The 21,984-nt window shown below is 52.3% G+C and overlaps 1 protein-coding gene across 2 annotated transcripts in view; it reads left to right on the forward strand.

The window, feature by feature from the left end:
* The first annotated feature begins 440 nt into the window (after positions 1-440).
* The window catches only part of ARK2C (arkadia (RNF111) C-terminal like ring finger ubiquitin ligase 2C), a 102,258-nt gene continuing 80,714 nt past the window's right edge, over positions 441-21,984 (forward strand). Inside the window, exon 1 of one of the 2 annotated variants that reach the window (XM_019739699.3) lies at positions 441-1,012. In XM_019739699.3, coding sequence (XP_019595258.1) covers positions 952-1,012 — 61 coding nt within the window. In that variant the 5' untranslated portion in view covers positions 441-951. The remainder of the gene's footprint in view (positions 1,013-21,984) is intronic. The other variant, XM_019739698.3, reaches the window with a different exon arrangement.

Consider the following 21,984-nt stretch of genomic DNA (forward strand, 5'->3'; position numbering starts at 1 on the left):
ATTCAACAAATAATTATTGCCAATTTTGTGCTCTGCAAGAGCAGCACAGTGGTGCGACAGGCAAGGAGCGTACATATCTGCATTGTGTACATATCTGCATTGTGTGTCCGCTCTGTGTGTCTTTGGGAATGTGTTCTTGGCACACTTCCTGCGTTAACAAGGATTTTGGGGTGTGCATGTCTGTGTGACCGTGCCTGGGTTCTGTGTGCGCCTGTTTGCTCGCTTTCCAGCTTCACTTGTGCCCGCAGTCAGGCTCTGCACGTGCGCCAGCCTCCATGCGCACGTCCCCAAGTGACCCGTGCGCGGTGTGCAAGGACCTCAGGGTCGTGTGCACTTGGTGCGCTCGTGCCTGTCTCTCCGCACGCACGAATGCACTTCCACATGTCTGGGTGCACGTCCCACTCAGTGTGTGCACGTTGCGTGTGCACGCCGCCCGTGTCTGTGTGCAGGGCACTTCACGCGCGTGCGCTCCGGCCTGCGGGCGGCCAAGGATCCGCGCTGGACTCCACGCGTCTCCCGGGGCTGACCCCCGCCCCCCTCACCTCCCGCGCCGGGCCGCGGGCCACTGCGATTGGCTGCCCGATCCCCTTCAGCCGTCACCCCTCCCTCCGCCCTCCCCCCCCACCCGCGCGCCCGCGGTCCCTGCTGTCCCCCGCGGTTTCGGCGAGGCCGCGCCGCGCTGCGCTCCGCTCCCATTGGCTGCGCGCGCCTTTGTGTGGCGGCAGCTGCGGCCCCAGCGCCTTTGAATGTCGAGAGGGGCCGGAAAGGGAGCCTTTCCATGGGCCATCTGTCTCCCCGCCAGCCGCCGCCCCACCACCGCCCGCGCCCCGCGCTCCGCCTCCCGCCCCGGCGGCTCCCGCAGCCCCGCCGCCGCCCGCGCCCGCGCCCCGGAGCCGCGCCACAAAGGGCCCGCGCGCAGCCGCCGCCGCCGCCGCTGCGCGAGGAGCCAGGATGGTCCTGGTCCACGTCGGCTATCTCGTGCTTCCAGTGTTTGGCTCTGTGCGAAACAGAGGTATCGCTTTTTCCTTTCGGGGTCCGCTTCGGAGCGTGGATTGCCGCAGGCACCGGGGCGGGGGCGGGCGCTGCGGGCGACGGGGGGCTCAGGGCACACCCGCGGGGACGCAGGGCGAGCAGTCTCTTCTCCCCTTTCTCTTTTGGGGGCACCCCCGAATGTGGAGGCGGCCGACCTCGTAGGAGCTTTTGCAGTGAAGTTAGGGTTTGGTGAATCCCCAGCCCCATTTTTTATTCTTTGCGGCGGATGCAGTTCCTCCAAATCACAGCCCCTTCCCCTAATACCTAGCCCTGTATGATCGAAAGACGGAGAGAGATACATGACTGTGTGTATCTGTGTGTGTGCGTGCGCGTGCGTGTGTTTCTGTGTGTGGAAACATACTTGGTTTTCTATGATTTGCTGTTTTTGAGGTACATGTGTGTTTTGTGTTGTGTTTGTATTTCATTTTTGGGCCATTGATACCGATGGCTGACGAGCTGGGATCTGGTATCTGCCCCATCCCATGCCCCAGCCCCCACCCCTCGTGGGCACTTGCATGATTTCCAGTCCTCTTTTCTCCCTATAACCCTTTAAGTATGTGTCGCCCGTGTGCTATCCTCTTTAGCCCCCATTGTCTTTGTATGACAGTTGCATTCACGGGTTCAAGATGCGTGTGTGTGTGTGTGTGCAAGAGTGTGCACGCCTCGGAGAGTCAGACGTGTACTGCTGTGCACCCCTGGGCCCAGACGGAGCGGGTTGCCCGGTTCTTGGGTGTTGCTGTGTGTGAGGATGAGGTGGGAAGCTGCCCCATGGTCAGGCCTCTGCCCCGGGCAGGCATTGACCAAGCAGCAGGCCGGCGCAGGCTTTGTTTTTAACTGTGATATATGGGGTGTGTTTGCACGGTCCCCTTCCCCACATCCCTTTTCACATTCTGCTACAATAGCTTGATTTCCCCCTCTTCTCCCCCGCACCCATTTCTTCCATTTCCTTTTAATCAAAAATTCCCACCTCCCAAAGTAAATCCGAGATGCATCTAGATTCATTTTTTTTTCCTTTTTGTATTCTGCGTCTGGACTCACAATTTCTCTTCTTGGAAATGTTTCTTCTTTCCTTTCCCACTCCACGTCTCCTTAAATCCCTGCGGGCTAAAGCCCTCCCCCTCGCCCTCCCTCAGGCACAGAATGATGTCTTCCCCCTGCGACCAGGGCTGCTCCACCAAGTCTGAGTGGGGGGTGGGGTCGCGGGGCCAGCACTTCAGTGCGCCCCAGGGGCCCGATTGGGCGAGAAAATGAAAGCCCAGCCCTCTTTCTTCCATCCCAGCTGTCCCAACCCCACGCCTCTCCCCGGAACCTAAAAGGCAAGGTTGGCCCTCTTAGGCCTGTTTGAACCGCAGTTTTTTTTGTGTGTGATGATAGAATGATGACATTCTGCATTTATCAAATCTTTTTTTTCTTCATTGTGTAGCTCAGTGAATGGTCAACTCGCTGCTGTGTGCGCTGTGACCCTCTGCCTCCGCATTTAGCTGTATTGTGACACCCCTCTTAACCATCTCCTGTCTCCATCTGAGGAAGGCATTGCTATTTAAGCGGCAGTATCCCCTATCTCAGGCCGGCCTAGCACTGGGGGGCGGTGGAGGAATGGGTGTGAGAGGAATAGGAAGGGGGGGGGCCTGGATGAGGTCCTCCTTGAAATGCCAATCCCTCCTGCCCCAAATCACAATTATGTCTTATTACTTGGCATTTCCTCTGAAAACGGGTGTGGAACATTACACTAGGCAGAAATTCAAAAATGATTAAGAAGGATGTTGAGCCTGAAAGTATAATTATCCTGATTAAATCATTATCATCCTCATTAATACCACCAATCTCTAAATACCATTGCAGGATGCCGATTCTGTGTTTTGAAATTCAAATTGCTCAGCTGCCTTTACATTTTATTTTTAATACCAACCCCCCACCCCCAAACAAACAAAAAAAAAATCCAACAGAACAAATTCTGCCTGTCAGTCAAAGTTTACTTTCATGGCAAACACGCCCACAGGAAATTCGAGGGCTGATGGTGACTCCGCCTGTGGGTAAAATTTAGCACAATGTGATAAGAATTCATGACCTTCGGATAGAGGATACTAATGCTTAACCCAACAAGGTCCTAAACCACAGTCTTCTTGTAAAACTATTAGATAGCTTGCCAGCTTAAATCTGTTCTTTTTAGTTTCCATTGTAGTAGTGTAGGATGTATGTAGGCCATTTCAGAATAGATGTAGAGAAATAACCATTTTTGTATCTTCATCTTGTTTAGCCGAGTACATTGCACTGTAAATCCCTGTTAAGTGGATTCCTTTTGCCTTGGCTTGGAGGCTGTAACCTCCCCATTTCCCACTTAGCTGGGTGGTCATCAGTTAGCTTCCTGGTAGCACCCAGGCATAAGTGAAGAGATTACATGTAACTGGAGGCAAAAAATAATATATATATGAAAATCTTTGATGAAATGACAGTTGCTGCTACTCCATAGCCTCTGAAAATTTGGTGCAGCAAGGTCCCTGGCTTAAGGGGGAGCCATACCAAAGTGTCTTAATTGTTTAGTCGGACAATGTCAAGAGCATCTTGGGACATTCGCCCTGGCCCTCCGAGCTGCCCCTTTAACAGCCGGCTGCCTTCTGTGGTCTTGTGGGCCAGACCTGCTTGAAACAACAAACAAAACAGAGCAATAATGAAAGAAGAAGGCCCCTAACTTCGAGGGCCCTTCCAAAATAAAGTCCCAAGTGGCCTCCCCAGATTGCCATGTGGCAATCTGAAAGAAAAGGGGCGGGGGGGTGGGGGAAGAAGAAAAAAGAATTCCCAGCAAAATGGTTTTCCATTAAACAGGGATAGCGTGTTCTGCTGTGCTGAATTACTTCCTGTTCTTATTTTGTGGGTAATTTTTTCTGTATCAAATATCCTTTTGGTTGTGTATCTTTTTCACCTTTTCTTGTACTAAAACTAAAGCATGATCTGTATTTTTTTACATTCCCCAGTTGACAATGTACAGCGCTCGGTTAGAGATGTTACCCTGCTGAACCGTACTGTGGTCGTGTAGCCCGGGCCATCTGCTCATTGTACGCTGCTTTTGTTCTGTTGCCCTTCGAAGCATGGTGGGCCCAGCCTTTTTTTTTTTTCTTTCTTTTTTTTTGTATCGTGTGCATGACAACATTGTTACACACAGAATCCACTAATACTAATATACAATCTCTCAATAAAGAACTAGTTTCCTATATTAACCTAGTGTGCTTTTTCTCTTGCTGTTTTCCCATTTATTGTTGTATCCTGCTGTTTAGATATTCCCCCTTGCTTTTCTATCCCCACCCTCACCCACCCACCACTCCCACCTCCCATTGTAAGATTTCGAGTGAATGCCTTTTTCTTTCTTTTTTTTTTTTTTTTTTTTTACTTTTTTGTTTTGTTTTGTAGTACAGATATGGTAACCTTAATTTCATCCAGTCCATATCTTTTTATAATAGGTGTCTGGGGTGATGGGAGGGTCAGTTGTCCTGTCACACCCAAACAGCTCAACTGGGTAGAGAGAATCCCTATCTTTGGCCACCTGTGTAGCCAGGAGCCTCCACATTTCATCTTGGTTTCCAAATTACACTGTCACTCGGTTTTATGATGCTGGTGACGAGAAGGGGATATAACACTTAGTTGAGAAAAGGGATACTGTTCTTAACTAGCAATCTTGTAGCATTTCAGACTTGCCTGACAAACCCATTTTTAGTTGTGTTTTAACTTTTACTGTCTCATTGATTGATTGACTGTTCTTCTAAATCATGCTGGGTGACATGTTACATGTAGTTGAAGCCATGATCTGGAATTTTAAAGTACCCTTTTCTGTGTGCATATTTACATTCTTGGGACTGGCAATGTAAGTTTTGCATTCAGATCTTGCATCAGGAAGAGTTTGAAAGAGAAACCAATTCAGACCACCCCCACATTCATCCCAGGGCCAGCAGCCTGACCTGTTAGCGTAGAAATAAGAGGGCCTATGCCCTCTGCAGGCTGGGAGCCAGTTAAAGCTGATTATAGCCTGGATCCTGACAGCTGCCTTATCTGTGGCCCTAGTGCCTCTCTTTGAGAAAGAAAACCAGAACTCTGCCATTGTCTGAGAGTGTGTGTGTGTGTGTGTGTGTGTGTGTGTGTTTGGGGAACGGGAGGGATCAGGAGGGAAGTCAGGACGTATCCCTAAATTGAATTGGAAGAAGAATCCTTAAAATGTATCTTTGTCCCATAATTACATTTGAGAAGCCAGTAGAGAGATATTTTTTTTCCCCCAGAGTGGAACCCAAATTCAAGCATTTGTCAATTACACCTATTCAATTTCAGCCCAGAACAAGCCTTGCTAAATGAGGCATTTTAGACACTGAGGAAATCAGTTGATTAAAGAAATTCACGGTTCTTTCAAAGGGTCATCATTTTGGACCTGCTTTTCCTTGGCTGACATACCTCTCCTCCCCTCCCCTCCCCTGCCCCTCCTCTGGGCTGTCTCCCGGGCTTGCCTCTGCCCCTCTGCCAGGGTTCCTTCCCTGGGCAGGTGCACCCCTGTCTGACCACGGTGCTTCCTTGCCTTCTTTGTGGCTTGGTGCAACTCTCCTCTCCCCCCATGGCTGCCCTTGCTGCTCTAGCCCTTTGTTCTCGCGCTCTCCCCAGCCCGAGTGGGAAAGCTGAGCTGATTTACTGTGACACATGGACACACATGGAAGTCCCCAGGGGAGGCTCATGCTGTAGTTGTACAAGAAGAGATAGGCAGGTCTTCGAGGATTTGGTTTCTTTTTCTTCTCATCCTTCTCTTTTATTTTGGTTTACACGAAACTTTACATGTTGTACCTAGTTTAAGAAATACAATAAACCACTCCCAACCCAACCTCCATAATGAGAAAACCACCTAAGCCAAGTGATCACCCTCACTTTTGCCCTAAGGAGCAGTGGCTCATTAGATCAGTATTAACCAACTCCAAGATTTTATTTTTTCTAAATTAGTATTAATGTATGTCAGAATTATTGGACCAACACATTTCGAGGATGGTTTAATGACCTAGTAATACTATAGAAAGTTACTGGGTTAATGGGAAGTCATGTTTTAGCAACTTATCAAATGCACACTGTATTTGCACACAGATTGTCAGAATAAACACATTCATATGAAGGAATCTTTTCTTCTGATGGGACAATCCAATCATTACAAAGCCATTGTACTTTATATCTTTTCTCTCAGCCATCTGACACATACCTGTTTTAATAACGTTTTGACTCCAGGATTTTGGACCAGCCAGCGGTTCCATAGATCCGATACCACAGACTTTGTAATAAGATGGAACACAACTCTTGTTTACAGCTCTTCTTTCTGAACTAGAGAATGTCTCTCTTGAAACTACTAGCATCAGATAAGGTCCGCTTAACTGATGAGTTTTCTAAAATAATAGTATCCCATAAACAAGCAAATACTGATCATAGCATTCAAGGTTAGGAGAAAAGCCCACCAAGAGTCTCAATGCCTTAGTATGCAAATGACAGCGACTGGGTCACCTCTCTTTTTGCAGTTTGCTCACCTCCTGCCTCCCTACTCCCCACCCCCGACGTCCTTTCCATCTTTAAATAAGCAGGCTGCAGTGTCAACTGGAAAACAATGGTTTTCTGGGCTAGGGAAGCCAACCGCTCCGTGCAGGATCCAAGTACAGTGTGGTGGCCCCTTTCCTGCCTGGAGACACAGGCCTTGCTTTCTGATTCAGGGTGCGACATTGATCTCTCAGTCCAACCCAAGCACTGTTCCACAGATGGGCAAGAGATTTGTGCCTTAGTTTTTCTATGGCTCTAAATAGCTCTTTAAGAATTCATGGCTTACCGTAGTCTGCATGTGAATTAGTATTTATTTGTTTCTAGTGTGGTTTAGCAGCAGATGACCAAGAGAATTGGGAGGGAGGGCAGGTAGAGGGGAGGGCTTATCTTAGAGAGACTCAGACTTTTCCGATGACTTAAGAACTAAAAGCAAACATTCATAACCCCACAGCTGAACTACTCACAAGGCCTGTACCTTCATTTATTCAGTCATTCATTTCTTCGCTTGTTTGTTCATTTAGTTAATGAATGTTTACTGAATACCTACTTGGGGCCATACAAAGGGGGATACGAAAGCAATGTAGGGTCTGGGTGACTGCCCTCCTGAGACTCGTGCTGGGGAAACCTAAGTGCCCAAATGGATGGCAGGACACCCTGACTGGAGAGGAGGAAAGAGTTTGGAGCCGTCTAGGGTTGAGTCCTAGCCCAGTCTTGACCTGGAAGGGTGAACTTAGGCCACTGCTCTGACCATCCTTTAAACAATAACTGTCTTAAATACCGACCTGCTAGGATGTGTCTAGATTATTTGGAGGTATCTGACACACAGCAGGTGGCTAGGTGTGGGAGATGGCTGTCCCCCACCCCCCACAACTGGAGGAGTTTACTGGCCCGAGGGATCAAATAAAATCCAGATGCCCTTGCTGAGGAGGTGGGGTTGAGGTGTGCCTCAAAGGAGCAGGAAGGAGGAGAGCTCCGGGTGGGAGGGGGGCAAGGAGGGAGACTGGCCTAGGCCAAGTGGTTCTGCTGATCTGGCAAGAACAGAAAGTGCATCTGAGGAGGGAGAGGGGTGTGTGTGTGTGTGTGTGTGTGTGTGCAGGCCTGTTGCCTTGCACAGCTACAGGTGGCACCAGGACCATTGCCCTGCCTTTCAGTGGTTCTCCCTAGAGCACAGCTCCAGGAGTTAAGCAGCAGTTCTGGAGAACGTGGAAGATAAGGCAGGAAGAGATGTGGGAACCAGGTTCTGAAGGCCGTTGGAGGCTCCAGTAGAGTTTGGACTTGCTCTTTTAGCCATTGGGGCCTCTCTGGGGACAGTGCTGTTTCAACAACTTATTCTGGCCGCTGATGACTCAGGGGTGAGCCTAGGGGGCTGGCTGAGGCCAGGGAGGAAGCGGGGGCAGGCTTCCAGGGGTGAGGGAAGCCCAAACGGCGGCCTGGGGGATGGGAAAGACACCTCACACCAGGGGCCTTACTATAAGAGGAAATAAGGAGAACTGAGTCGATGTGGAGGGGCAGGGAAATTTGGGGTGCTTGGGAGAGTATAAGACCACGAAGACAGACAGGGAAGAGGGGAGAAACAGACAGTTTTGGGGAGAGATGAGTTCAGCATGCAAATAACAGACTGAATTTGAGATGCTGAGAGTGACAGCGGGGAGGGGACTGTGGCAGTGCCCTGGACTTGACAACTTCTAATACTTGGTTGGGGTAGGAAATTAACTTCAGTAATAACAATTCCTCCTATTGACATGACATCCCTTCAAAAACCTCTCCATGCTTGAAATCCCCTTCTTTGGTTATGCGTATATATCTTTCTTTACTCAGCAACCTTTCCTACCACACTGACACTCCTGGACCCCTGGACCCCATATCAGTTTGAACAACTTTTATCAAAGTTCGCCTTTCTTGAGAAAAGAGACCCCAAGGCAAGCAAGTGCCAGGATTATTGCCTGCATAGGTTTGTAAAAAGGTGTCGCTACCCATGGGACAAGGAGGAGCTGGCGGGAGTCCCCCTGATAGTAGAGTATGGGGATGCGCTAACTGGAGCAAAGGCAGGGGGTGACAGGTGGGGCGCGGGCTCTGATCGCAGGTTTGGTCCTGTCCACAGAGAGCTGATTTTCCCCAATTCAAACCTTTTTCTCTTCTGTTATTTCATTTCCTCCTGGACACAGCTTGTGAGGTGGTAACTGGGGACCAGAGGAGGAAACTGAGGCTGAGGGTGGGGAAAGCCTTTGCCACGCCCCCCCGACCCCCCACCCCAGCTTGTAAATGGCTGAACCAGACGTAGATGCCAGGTGTGTTTCCTGCACTGCCTGCCATGCCCACACGCTGTTAGGAACCCCAGGCAAGAGACCCAGGCAAGAACTGGAAAGGAATCCCCACTTTTCTTCCATGTCTGGGGGGACCAATTCGGAAAGCGAGGCTCCTTGTCTGCATTGGGAGAGGCCTTTGTCCAGCTGAGGGCTGGCCAAGCTGTGAGGGGGTCTGAGTTTCCAACACTGAGCCCCAGGCCCCTGAAAGGCGCCTCAGAGAGACAAAGAAGGTGCACGGTGGACCAGAGGACCCCCCCCCCCCCCCGCCCAAAGTAGGAAATGAACAGGGGGCCAGAACCGGAGTGGTGAGTCCTCTAAACTCAGAGGGAGCCTGGCTGGCTTGATGGGAGGGCAGGGGGGACTCTGCTCTGATTGCCACACAAGTAATCGGGTGGTCTTCTGAGGACTTGGGCTCCCAAGTTGGAGCACATCTTCCATTTTTTTGTCAGTTCATCTCAGTGCCTTGAGACGTTATATCAGTGTGATGTCACGGAAGTCATATCATCACATTTTGGAAAGTTTAGAAAACAGACCAAAGGAAAAAAAATCTCTTAGGAGTCCATCCTATTATGATCATGTTAGTGAAAGACTTTCCATGTTTTGGTTCATACATATATATGTAGAACTGTAAACACAGTCATAAACAATTTTGTATTCTCCATTTCTTAACATTTAATCACAAGCCTTTTCATGTTCTGCTACATTGTTTTCACAAGCATCACTTTTAATGGCTGCGTAATATTCCACCTGCATGGTGGCTGTGTACTCAGGCTCAGTGGCTTCTGAGGTACACAAACGGCCCTGGGTTGCAGGGCCACTCCGTGCTGGTCTGTCCACCACCTCTCCTGGGCTGCTGTTCGGGAGGAGGTGGTTAGTGGAACGGGTCTGACAGCACCCACGTCTCTCTGCCCACCATCAGCCCTTTCTATCAATAGGCCCATGTAGGTGGTGGGGAGGGCAGAGAAGAGAGGGCTCAGGGAAGGAAGAAGGTTTGATAAACTATTCTGAGATCTGGGTTCTGGTCTTTGTTCTGCTGCAAACTTCCACTGTGATCTTGAGCAAGTCAACGTCCTCTACCAGGTCTCAGTTTCCCCTCTGTGAAATGGGTACAACAGGCCCATTGTTTCTGCTTCGTAGGACTTGTCACATGAAGGAATACATAGGAAACAAAGGGAGAAGCCAACCAAAGGCAACAGTAACAATGACGACTCACATTATTCACAGTGGTCATCCTCAGACAGGCCACGCTGAACAGTGGGAATAGCCCCGGCTGTGAGTCCCACTCTGTCAGTAACCACCCGTATGACATGTTGGCTGAGTCTGACTGCTCTGCGCCCACACTTCCTATCTGCCAAGGGAGATAATTGGCCTAATTGCCCCCTCCTGCTCTAAAAAGCTGTGATTTCCTCTTGATGAGAAGAACTTACATTTCCATTGCCTTTCTCCGGGGCAGTTTAGCGCTCAGTAGATAGGCATTTGCCCTTCCACTGGCCGAGCTGCTGTGCTGTAGGAGTGAAGGGGAGCAGCAGTTACTTCTGGCTGCTGGTGCCAGGGCAGTGAGCGCAAGCCCCCTGGGGGTCCCGAGCTTAGGGTGGTCCCACTTCCTGGCCCTGCTGCTCTTGTTCGGCCTCAGAACTAGAAGTTCCTGTACATATCATTGGTTCCTAAGGTTGTCCTGTGCTGCTACTGGGCAGGGGACAGCCCTCCAGGAAGTTACCCCCGAGGTGGCTGTCCCATCACAGGGCTCAGCTCCTCTCCCAAGGTGGCGGTGGCTGTGCAGTGTGGCCTCCAGAGCCTAGGAGAGAAGTGGCAGCTGCTGACTCAGCACCAGCCTGCGGGGAGGGGAGGGGGGGAGGAGCTCTCAGAGCTGGGAGGAAGTGAGAATTCAGCCAACACCTGTCTCAAGGAAGGGCAGGAAGCTTTGGAACAGCTGCTGCTCCCGCTCTGGGCTGTGAGCGGGAGGGAAGGGGGTGGAGGCGCTCGCAAGCCTTCTCTTTCCCCCAGCCAGCTTGCTTAGCTCTGGCTCTCGTCCTGCAGCTGCCAGCGCCTCCATACCACCTCCCTCTCCCTGACTCAGGGGCCCTGCAGTGCTGCCTGCCCCCCAGGACCACCCCACACCTACAACAATTGCTTCTGCTCCCAAACTCTGTGGGCACTAATGGGTTAATGTGCCCAACCCACTCCAGGGCTGGAGACCCTGGCTTTCCTTAAGCCCAAGTGTGGCCCTTCCTGGGAGAGGTGGGGGGTGGCTCAGCCTCCATGGCATTCCTGGAGGGAGAGCTGGAATGCACTGAGGAGGAGGTCCTATCCTGCCCCCCCCCCTGCCCCGCCCCCCACACACCTATGAGGCCTGGCCCTGCTGACCACAGCTGAGAAATCTGGGGAAGGTGAGGCGCTGACTGGGGGAGATCTGGGCCCACAGGCCAGTCCCCTTTTTCAAAGCTCCCGGCACTGCCATTCACTCCAAGGCCCAGTAGTATCTGTACCCAACTCGGTACTGAGAGAGGACAGAAGAGGCAGCTGGACAGAGCCTGGTTCGGTCGGCGTTCACCAGAGCCCCTTTTGGACACCAGGATTGGCATGCTCTGACCTTGGTTTCATCTTTGGTGGCCTCATCCTTGGGGGCATAGGTGGAGAGCAGGCCTGAAGAGGGGGCTCAGTCAGCTGTTCTGAGTGAAGCTGGGCCTGGAAGGCAGCTCCCGCCTGTCTTCCTTTGGCTGAGGAGACACTGCGGCTGCTGCAGGCAGGGGTGCCCAGGAGGCAGGGGTGTCATGGCCCATGGCAGTAGGGGAAGGGCAGGGAGAGGCCGCGGGAGGGAATCCAGCTCTCTCCCCACCAGCAGGAGTGGGACTCAGGAAGGGGTGGGGGAAGAGAGGTCATGTTGGGTGAAGGGAGCAACAGCCAACCTGCCCTCACCTGGGCAGGTGAACTGGGAGCATGATGGAGAAGGTAGAGGAGAAGCCCAGACATGAACCTGGGATAGCATTTTCATTTTCCTATTCTATCCTCATCCCATCCTGAAGGGTTCCTGACCAGTGCGAGGTTCTCCTAGGAGAGAGGTGGAGGAAAGAGGGAACAAGAAGGATGGGGAGGTGGGAGGAGGATGTCAGAGACATGCTCTGTTGTCACCGTCCCCCACCCCTTAGCAGGTACCACTCATCTCATGGGAACTCACTACGTGTGTGCTGGTACGTGCAGAGTCCTGCTTTGTGCTCGTCATGGGTGGGTGGGCCAGGCCTGCCCTCTGGGGGGATCCGGGCTAGAGGGGAGACCGGACAGGTGTGGAACAGTGAGCAGAACTCTCCGCTCAGGGCTATAAAGGGCCTTGCCACGCCACAGGAAAGACTCAGCATGGTTTCCAGTTTTACTGCTAAATGTAGGGAAAAGCAGATTTTTATATTAAACTAAACAAGGAACTCTTCTGTCACCAATGGCACATTTTGCATGAACTTTTGTGCAGAAACATAGAATTCGAGGAACGTAGTTCCTTCGGGTGGCCAGGCCAGGCCCCTGTGGCTGGGGTGCTGGGACGCTGGGGTTGTCTCACAGCCCTCTGATAGCTGGCTGCTTGTGAGGAAGTGTTTCTGGGTGGTGCAATGTCTTCTTCCTACAGAACTAGAAACCCAAGACTGTCTGGTGGCTGGAGTCGCAAAGCCAGCTTCCAAGAGTCCCTTCAGGATTGGGACCCTGTCTGTTGAGGGCCAGTGTCCTTTCGGGGTCTTGACGTAAGGCCAGTTGGAAGCAGTCCGAGTTCCAGCAGTCCCAGCAAGGGACACTTCACGGGCCAGGCTGAAGGCAGCATGGGGGTTAATTGGGCAGAGGGAGAAGGGTGGCATTTCAATATGGTGACTGATCTACACGTGTCTGTCTGGAGAGGCAGGGCCAGGACTGGGAGCGAGGGTCTGAGGCGGGAGGTGGGGGGATGGAGATGAACCTCAAGAACAGGCATGTGAGGGAGGCCTTCCTTTGGGGCACACCCATTGGGGGCTGCCCCTGGTACTCTAAGGACTCTCCCCACCCCCCTGCTTTTTTCACGGTGGTAAAATATATTTAGCATAAAATGTGCCATTTTAGCCGTTTTATACTGTACAATTCAGTGGCACTAGGTCCAGTCACAACGCTGTGCCACCATCACCACTTTTTATCCCCAAAAGGTTTTCATCTCCCCAAATAGAAACTCAGGGCCCCTTGACTTTGAAGCCTGCTCTCTGGCAAGGCTGCAGTTCCCGGGGCTTCTTGAGGATGGCTGGGGGAGAACAAGTGGTAGCGAGAAATGCATAGATGGTGGCATCAGGCTGTCTTGGGTTCAACTCCTGGCCTTCCCACCTATGCATGGGGTGACTTTGGACCTCTCTGAGCCTCAGTCTCTTCATCAGAAAAACTGAAGATAATCGTTATTAATACCAGTGTCATGGGGACGTGAGGATGAAGAGAGTTGTGATGCACGTAGAGTACAAAGCACACAAAAGCCTGGGAGGTACTTAGCAAAAGATGGCCATTCCCAACACCCCCTCCCTCCCTCTGAACACATCCCTGTTTGTTTGGGTCTGGAACAGTTTGAGGTGTCCTAAGGGTGTGCAAAGGGGACAGACAGACAGGAAAGGGCCAGGCATGTTAATTGCATAAGCAATTCCTGAGAATCTATTTTGAGCTGTGTACAACTGAGGCACAGACAGTTTCTGGCTCACGGCCTAGCTGGAGAGACCTTTGAGCACCCATGAAGTGGGTGGAGAACGCATGGACTGAGCTACAGGCCATGGTCACGCTGGCCAGAAAGTGTGGTCCAGCCTGGAAACAGCTGGCCAGAGGCTTGGATGGGGAGAGGTCACTAAGACCTGCAGAAGTGAGGAGGGCCTGCCTCCCAGAAGAGGCGAAACGAGCTCGAGGAGGGAGACCTGTAGCTCTGTTGCCTGGGGGAAGCTGTCAGCTCAGTCTGCCCCCCTGCGCTGCCCCCTCTCCCACGTAGGCCCAGGTTGGAACCAAGAGGTGAATGTTCAGAATCCTGGGGCGGTCACTTTGTCTGATTTTTCTTTTTCTTTTCTGGAGTATGGGGCCTCTCATTTCATTGTCATCCCACCCATTCCAGTCCCCTTCCTCCCTCCCATCCCCCTGGCCCTGGCCATTCCCCCTGGAATTCTCTGTCTCCTCTCCCATCACTCTGCCCAGCCAGACTGCCTGAGGGCTCTCTCGGGTCCATGCACTGTCCCCTGGGAGAGCTGGGCTGATGGTGAGGCTGGCCAAGGGGTTTCGTGACCTCACTCTGAAGTGGACAACCCTCTCGGGTCACTGGTCCTGCTTACTCCAGAATGGGGTACTCCTTACCTGCCAGGCTGCGTGAGGATCAAATGAGCTGGCAGATGTAATGCGCCCACCATGACGTCTGGCACCGAGTATGGGGCTCCTCTTATTATACATGGCTCCCTACTGGGGAGTTTCCATATGCAGAACCCCCCACCTGCTCCTACGAGGCACTTTGAATTTGGTAAGGGGAACAAAGGGGAGGGAAAAACTTCTCTGAGTCTTAGCACTGTCACCTGTAAAATGGAAATAATCCTAGTAAACCCCACAGGGTTATAATGAGCCTCAGATTTGATCATGGATTTGTGTGGCTCATCTCACTGATGGGCACTGAGCATGTGTGCTGGACCAGGTGCCAGCTGGGCACTGGACACATGGGGATAATGATAACAGCAAATGCTCCTGTCACACTTGCTCTGGGCCAGGCACTCTCCTAAGCACATTACCTGCCCTAAAGAGACTCAGTCCGGACGGAAACACATACGTGAACAATCGGAAAGTCTGGTCCAAGGTGTGTGCTGGGTGCTTTCTCAGCCTGCGGGGAGCTGTCCTGGGGAAAGTGATGCCTGGAGGGGCTGATGCTGAGCTGAGTCTTCAAGGATGCGCAGGGCTGACCAGGTGGGGTCGACCAGGTGGGGCCAGGGTGTTGTAGGCAGAGAGGCTGCAAGGACAGGGTGCATGGAGAAGCAGAGTGCTGCAGAAGGGGCCTGGGGAGGAGGCAGCTGTCCGGGGGGCGGGGGGGGGGCTGGGGCTTTGTCACTGCTCATTGTCAGCATAGCCGTGTTGCCTGTTGATCAGCATTGCTGCTGGCTGATTGGCTTTTGTCAAGAACAAAGTGCACACAATCCACCCAGAGCTTCAGGTGTCCTGAGCTAAGGTCTGGGGTGTGGGTCGGGGGCTGGGCATTGCCCTTGAGGATCTAGAAAACAAGGTTGGGGTCTTGACGGATGCCCACGAGAAGATGATGGGGCATCCTCCTCCTCACAACAAGAACAACAATAAGGTTATTATGGCCAGGTGCTGGGGGGGCGGGGAGGCGTTCAGAGGAGGGGGCTGTGGGGCCAGAGAGACCTGGAGAATGGGGATGGTGGTGCAGCTGACTCTTGAAGTAAGGGCCTGGGGCAGCACTTCCCACACTGTCCGACCAAGCACCAGGGCCCCTTGAGCTGTTAAAAATTGTTGGTGCAAATGAATGACATGTTCCACCAACACGGAAAATGCTGCACACTGCACACCTGTCTTGAAGAGCCCCGGTTCACATTAGCACGATAAAGGCTGTGGTAAGTCCCGCAGGAAAGGAAGCCCTTTGCTTCTGCTTCCATAGCATTTTCCCAAACGATCTGAGTGCAGCACCGTGTGTGTGTGTGTGTGTGTGTGTGTGTGTGTGTGTGTGTGTGTGTGTGTGTGTGTGACTCCTAGAAACATGCCTGGAACGTGGGGCATGGAGCACAGTTTGGGAAATGCTGACAGGAGAACTGGGTCATCTAGCTCAAGACTGGCCCAAAGCACCTCCCTCATTCTGAGGGGAAATGGCAACTGAGAGAAAGGCCATGGAAGGTGGCTCATCAGTTGGTGATTGCCTGTCTTGAAGCCCCCCCACCCCAGTCTTCCTCCCAAGAGCGCCATCCTTCCCTACATCAGGGCAAGTCAGAGGTCAGTGGTGAGCCGTTACTCATTCCCAGCAACACCCTTGCTGGCCACCTAGGGGAAGCTCTGCCAGTTGGTCGGGGGCCGAGCCGACCTGGACGGAGCTCTCAGCCACTGAGGGACTGACCTTGTATCAAAGCCCCACTCTGCTACGGGCTTCCCTCCCGCCTTCTATTCGTGACCTTGTCCAGATTCCTTGGAGGTGGGCTTTCTCCTTGCCCAGCTGGGAGCCCCTGTGGCCTTAACCCACAGCTACGTTTGACACATGGCACCTGGTCCATGTAGCACTCGAGGTTCAGAGAATAGTGTAGATGCTCATCCTTGATGCACAGCCATCCCCACATGACCCCCTGTGATCCACATTTGTGCACAATCCACACTCATTTAGAATGTCAGCATGGACACTCATTAACATCTGTACTAGACGAGAACACGCAGCATATACACACACACACATTCACAGATGCCCACACATGCATGCACTTACCCACATGCTGCTCACACACACGTGTACACACAGGTACATGCATGACTCCTACACAACTTTAAGGGGAGCTGCAGAACCTGGGCAATGGCACCCAGTTGTCACCGTCCTCATTTGGGGCCCAGGAGGGGTAGTATCCGCCTGGGCTAATGAGGGAGGCACAGCTGATTTGCCGTGGCCTCTGCTATAGCCAGCCTGGTGATGGATAAAACAAACATCGCGAAGCCCCTTTGGGATGCTGTGTGGTCTGGAGGGCTTCGTGGAGGAGGTGGGTCTCAAGCTGGGATTGAAGACTGAGGTCCATGTCAGTAGGAAGTTCAAGAGGGGAGGGCGCTGAGGTGGGGAGGCTGCCCGAGGGGCACAGGGAGGAGGGCACAGAGGTGGGGAGGCTGCCTGAGGGGCACAGGGAGGAGTAGCTTGGTTGGTGTCCCCCCAACCCTGAGGACCCTGCAGCGGTTGTGGGGACAGTTTGGGCAGAGGTGTAAGAAGAAGAGGTGGGGGCCAGGGAGTGGCCAGCAGCCCTACTTGGCTGGGGTTTCCTCCTGCACCCTGAGCCGTGGTCCTGACGCCTGGGAGACTCCTCAGCCAGTGCTCAGCCTCTGCACCCAGGTGGCTCGGGGAATTAAAGAGATGGTGCAATATTAATGTTGCTGCCCAGTCTTATAAAGTGTCCTAACAAGCTGGTGAGCCAGGCACACTCAATTTTATTTATGGCTGCTATTATTTCTCCGACATTGAGATTAATTTGACGATAGCTGCTTATAAGCTCTTCTATCATCAGATGGGCCCATTACCTGGGAGGAGAGGAAGGTTGGATTTAATTTGTCAACAGTGTGCTGGGTTTTCCTGCTCCCGGAGTGTGTATGGGAGTCACAGCCATAAATCATGACGGAAGGCAGCAGCGGTGCTGAGACCAGAGACTCGGAGCTCTCCAAGCTGGCAGTGTTGGGGAGACGGATGCTTGGCAGGTGGGCCAGTCTGCACTCCCAGGGAGCTGGGTGGGCACCCACAACCATCCGTGCTGGTAGAGAACCCGGGACATCACCTGGCCAAGGAGCTTCAAACTCTAGAGTCCACACTAAGTAAGAATCATCTGGAAGCTTGTTAACATACAGATTCTTTCAGCCCTATGGAGTCACCACCTCTGAGGAGGGGGCTTGGGGTTTCCCCAGGTCTGTAGTTTTCGCAAAGGACACGTGCCCAGTGGTGCACTCTTGCCCCTATGAGTCTCTGCCTATGGAGGGCAGGTAAACAGACCTTAGTGGTTCCCTCCAGGTTCCCCCTGCTCCAAGCATAGGCTTCCCTTCCCTCGATATCTGAAGAGAAAGAGACAAGAGATAGGCTGGCAAAGAATGAGGTTGGGTCTTGACCAAAATGGGAAAGTTAGCAAAGCCTGTCTCCTTCCATCTGTGGAGGACTCACCTGCCCCCTGCCAAGCATTGTCATCCCTCCTGCCAAGCAGGAGAGAAACAGCAGTTCACGACGGCTTTATAGGCGTCAGCTCTCTGTCATTTTATGTTGATCTTTGGGTGACCTTTTAAAAAACATTTTTTTATTGGAGAATATTGGGGAGCAGTGTGTTTCTCCAGGGCCCATCAGCTCCAAGTCGTTGTCCTTCAATCTAGTTGTGGAGGGTGCAGCTCACTGGCCCATGTGGGAATCGAACGGGCAACCTTGTTGTTGAGAGCTCATGCTCCATCCAACTCCTTGTTGAGAGCTCACGCTCCAACCAACAGCCATCTGGCCACCCCTGGGTGACTTTTTAAAAAACCCAATTGAAAGATAAGAAAACCAAGGCATTGTAAGAGGTGGTTTTAAGTTACATGGCCTAGAAACAGAGCTCAGGGTTTAAATCTAGCTCAATGTCACCGAGGTCCCTTCTATGACCTGAGACAGTGTTCACAACCCGGCTGCCGGGCCCCTCTGTGAATCCACATGCAGACATTGCATCCTTCACCTGACAGTAAAACTACTGGTGTGTGTTTGGGATGGGGTCCTCAGGAATTCCACCCACCTCGCAGTCTTTCTCCAAGGGGTGGGTGTAGTTTCCTGGGGGCCTCTGGAGCAGAAGGCAATGGATCCTTCTCCACTGGTGGCGCTGTCACTGCAGGTTAGTGGGGGAGTTGGTTGTAGGGCAGGAGAGACCGACTCACATACATAACCCCCATCAGTGGCCCATGGCAGGTGACCTTGCCCCTTGCCTATCCCTGCATTTCCTGGGTCTGTCCCAGGATGCTAGCTTTATGTTCTTTGCCTCCCAGGCGTTGGCCTTTCCACCATTAGTTCTCCTCTTAGCAGGCTCCACAGGGCTCTGCTGGGCACTTCTGAGACTCCTTCAGGCCAAGCATCCCCAGTCCTTTCTCCTGGATGCCCTGGGTCCCATCTAGGACACTTGCCTTGACGAACTCTGGTTGTTCAAAGCCCATAAGACGGGAAGGAAGCCAATATGAATTCCATCAGATGCCCTCCCCTCACCGAGAATCTACACTTCCATTAATGTAGCCTAAGTTTGCATCAGACGTTTTGGGAATACTTCATCCTGTCTTTGAGCTTAATTCACAGGGACCAGAACTCTCGAATCTGGTAACAGTTGCTATGGAGATGCTATGTCCTTGCCTAGTGGAGCTGGTTTATTGGGTAGGGTGTCCGTTTGGCTCTGGTGACAGAGACTCAAAATAAACGTGGCTTACAGGGGATATCAACTCTCTTGGAACAGCCTAGAATTAGTGGTACTGGGCAGGTTCTTGATGTCAGGGACCCAAGTGCTTCCCCTCTTGTTGCTCCCACCTCCCTAGGGTGTGGTCCTATCCTGCATGGTCCAGGACAGTTCACCTCATGTCTACTTTCCAAGCAGCAGGATGGAGGAAGAAAGGAAAAGGCAGGAAGAACATGACACGCTGCACAAATCATTCCTACTCACATCCCATTGGCCAGAACTAGGTCACATGGCCATGTATAGCTGCAAAGGAGGCTGGGAAATGTAGTCTTTATTCTGGAAGGACATGAGCCCAGCTGAATTCAGGGGTTCTATTATCACAGAAGGAGAGAAGACATATTGGGAGACAACCAGTCGTCTTTGCCTCAGTTGGTTCTTAGGACCCACACCTCAGGCCTTACATTGATCCTAGTTAAAGATTGTCCTGTGTCTGCCCCTCTCAGTTTGGTATCATGGCAGGTGGGGCTACCATGCCCTCCTTGGCTTCACTAACAGGCAAGGACAGAGCCCCAAGGCAGGAAGCGAAAAGCAACCAGCCACTTACAAGTTGGTGTCAAACCACTGACCTGTATTGATGGGATTTGCTCACTCATCTATTTAAAATTCTCCTCTTGTTCTGGTGACTAGCTCTCTTTTCCCATCTTGTCCATAAGAAGATAGTAGGATGTTAGAGTTAAGAATGAGATCATGAGTGTGAGTGCCCATCCCAGGGTGCGGTGTATAGTAGGCCCTCAACAAAAGCTATGTGTCCTTGGGCAAGGCATTTACCCTCTTGGCGCTTCAGTTTCTCATCTGAGAAATGGGGATGTAATCGTGATCCTCCCCTTGGGTTGTTGGGAAGATTCAGTGAGAGTCCAGAGGCAGCACCCTGTGCAACGTCTGGAGCCGGGACCGGGAGCTGCCACAGAGGCAGGATAGCCTGGGAGTTAAGAGCACAGGCTCTGCGTCAGGCTGCTGGCTGTGCCTGAGGCTCTGTAACATCCTGAGAGGTTGTGAGAATTAAAGGGGGTACAGAGAGCTTTTAGCACAGGTGCCTGGCGAGCAGTGGGCACTCGATGAATACTAGTTTGCTCCCTGTCACCTACCCGCCACCACTGGTAAGGGACATCACCTAAAAATTCCTTAATTCCACACCATCCCTCTACAGATGGTTGGTGAAGGATGGGGAGGACTCTTTGGAGGAAGTGATGGGGCCAAGGAGACATGAGCTGCTGGTGGGTAGAGGACCAGGACGCTGGCTCCTTAGGCCAGTGTCGTGCCCGCTGCCCCGTGCTCCTGCTGCGGGTCCTCCCTCTGGTGAGGGAAATGTGATGTGCCTCAGAAGTGTGAACCAGACACAGACGTCCCATGTCGAGGGTCCAGAGACCTGGAACTAGGGGCATGGCTCCCAGGGAGTCCTAGTTAGTGGCCTGGCTGGGCGCTGTCCACCAAGACCCCGGTCTCATGGATTGTATGGGACGCATGAATGGCAGGGCTGGAAGGGATCCCAGAGATATCTGGTCCATCACCCAAGCCCTCATTTTATAAAAGGCCCAGAGAGAGGAAAGGGCTTGGCCAAGGGCACTCAGAGGGGGTGAGGACACAGGGCCCCTCCCCTCATTGTCCATTTCACTCCTGCACCAGGGGAGCAGGAGCCACAAAATCTTCATGCCTGGGAAGGTTAAGGGAGGGGCACGCAGCTTAGCAGAGACGCCTGCAGTGGCTCTGGGACGGCCTTTTTGGGGGGGCAGCTGTGATGGGGAAGACGTTTTGCAGGATGGGCTCAGACGCCAACTTCTAGGCCCACTGGTGTGTGTTGAAGGGCACGAGTGAGCAAAATCACACCTGCCTCCTAGGGCTGGGATGGAGACGAACTAACACAAGTTTGTAAACTCTGAGGGGCCATTCAGATGTGAAGGCTTCTGTCCATTTGGGCTATAAAGATGAATGTGCTCATGCACGAGTCACAGGGTGGAGGATGTATGATCAGGGTGTGTAGGGGCCGAAATCCAACAGTGCTATTAGCCACACAGGACCCCCTTACGTCTTAGAGGTCAAGCAGGACCTTGAAATCTTTACAAGTCTCAGTAGTTGGTTAGAACATCCTAAGGGTCTCTGCCTGATGCTCTGTAGGGTGCTTATGGAACATAGCACTACCGTGAGCCACAGTACCTGTGAGCTTCTAAGATGCACACGCTTTCCCATTTTATATCTCTGAAACTGGGCTGTGCCTTATAAATGCCCATGTGTCCTAGTTTTAATTGTCTTAAAGAAATCTTTCAGTGGCTCATAAAGTGATGGTGCACCATGCGATAGATGGCCGTTTAGGGCTTGTGAAATTGTCATTCTTTTTTTATATACCCTGTTCACAAACTTTTGGGGGCCTTAGATAAGTCTGTGGACGCCTCCAAGGCAACCTGTGATTCAGAAGATCCAGGTTCTTTCTCACCAGACTCACCTCCTTCATCTTGTTTTGAACATTGCTTGACCCCTCATACCCAAGGATTCTGGAACACATCCAGAAGCCAGTGAATAGGGAGAGGGGAGTCCTGGGACCCCTCTGATGGAGACCAGCCTTGTTAACCTCTCTGGTGGTCTCAGGCTCCCCGCTGGTCCAGTGGGAATAACACCCTCTTTCTGCCTCACTCTCTAGGGGCTGGTGAAGGTTACCAGGGATACTTGCTTTCTAAAAATGTTCAGACATGCCCCAGAGTTAATATCCTCCCTAAATCAGCTATCCAAGCCCCCTTCCTGTGCCGATCTGAGGACCGACAACCTTCCAGACACGCAGGTGACACTTACAGAATGCCCTCCTTCTGCTCTTCCAACAGCCACGGTTTCCCAGCGCCCTGGGATGTCCCTTCCCAAGGCCTCCGTTGCCCCTGCATTTAATGCTTCCCTGGCCTCCTGGCAGTCCCCATCCTTTCTTCCACCCTTGTGTACCCAGCTGCCCCCCTCAGGACTTTTCCTAACCCCAG

The sequence above is a fragment of the Rhinolophus sinicus genome, chromosome 4 (assembly GCF_057876585.1).
Source record: "Rhinolophus sinicus isolate RSI-liver-muscle chromosome 4, RSI-T2T, whole genome shotgun sequence".
In the NCBI taxonomy this organism is placed as follows: domain Eukaryota; kingdom Metazoa; phylum Chordata; class Mammalia; order Chiroptera; family Rhinolophidae; genus Rhinolophus; species Rhinolophus sinicus.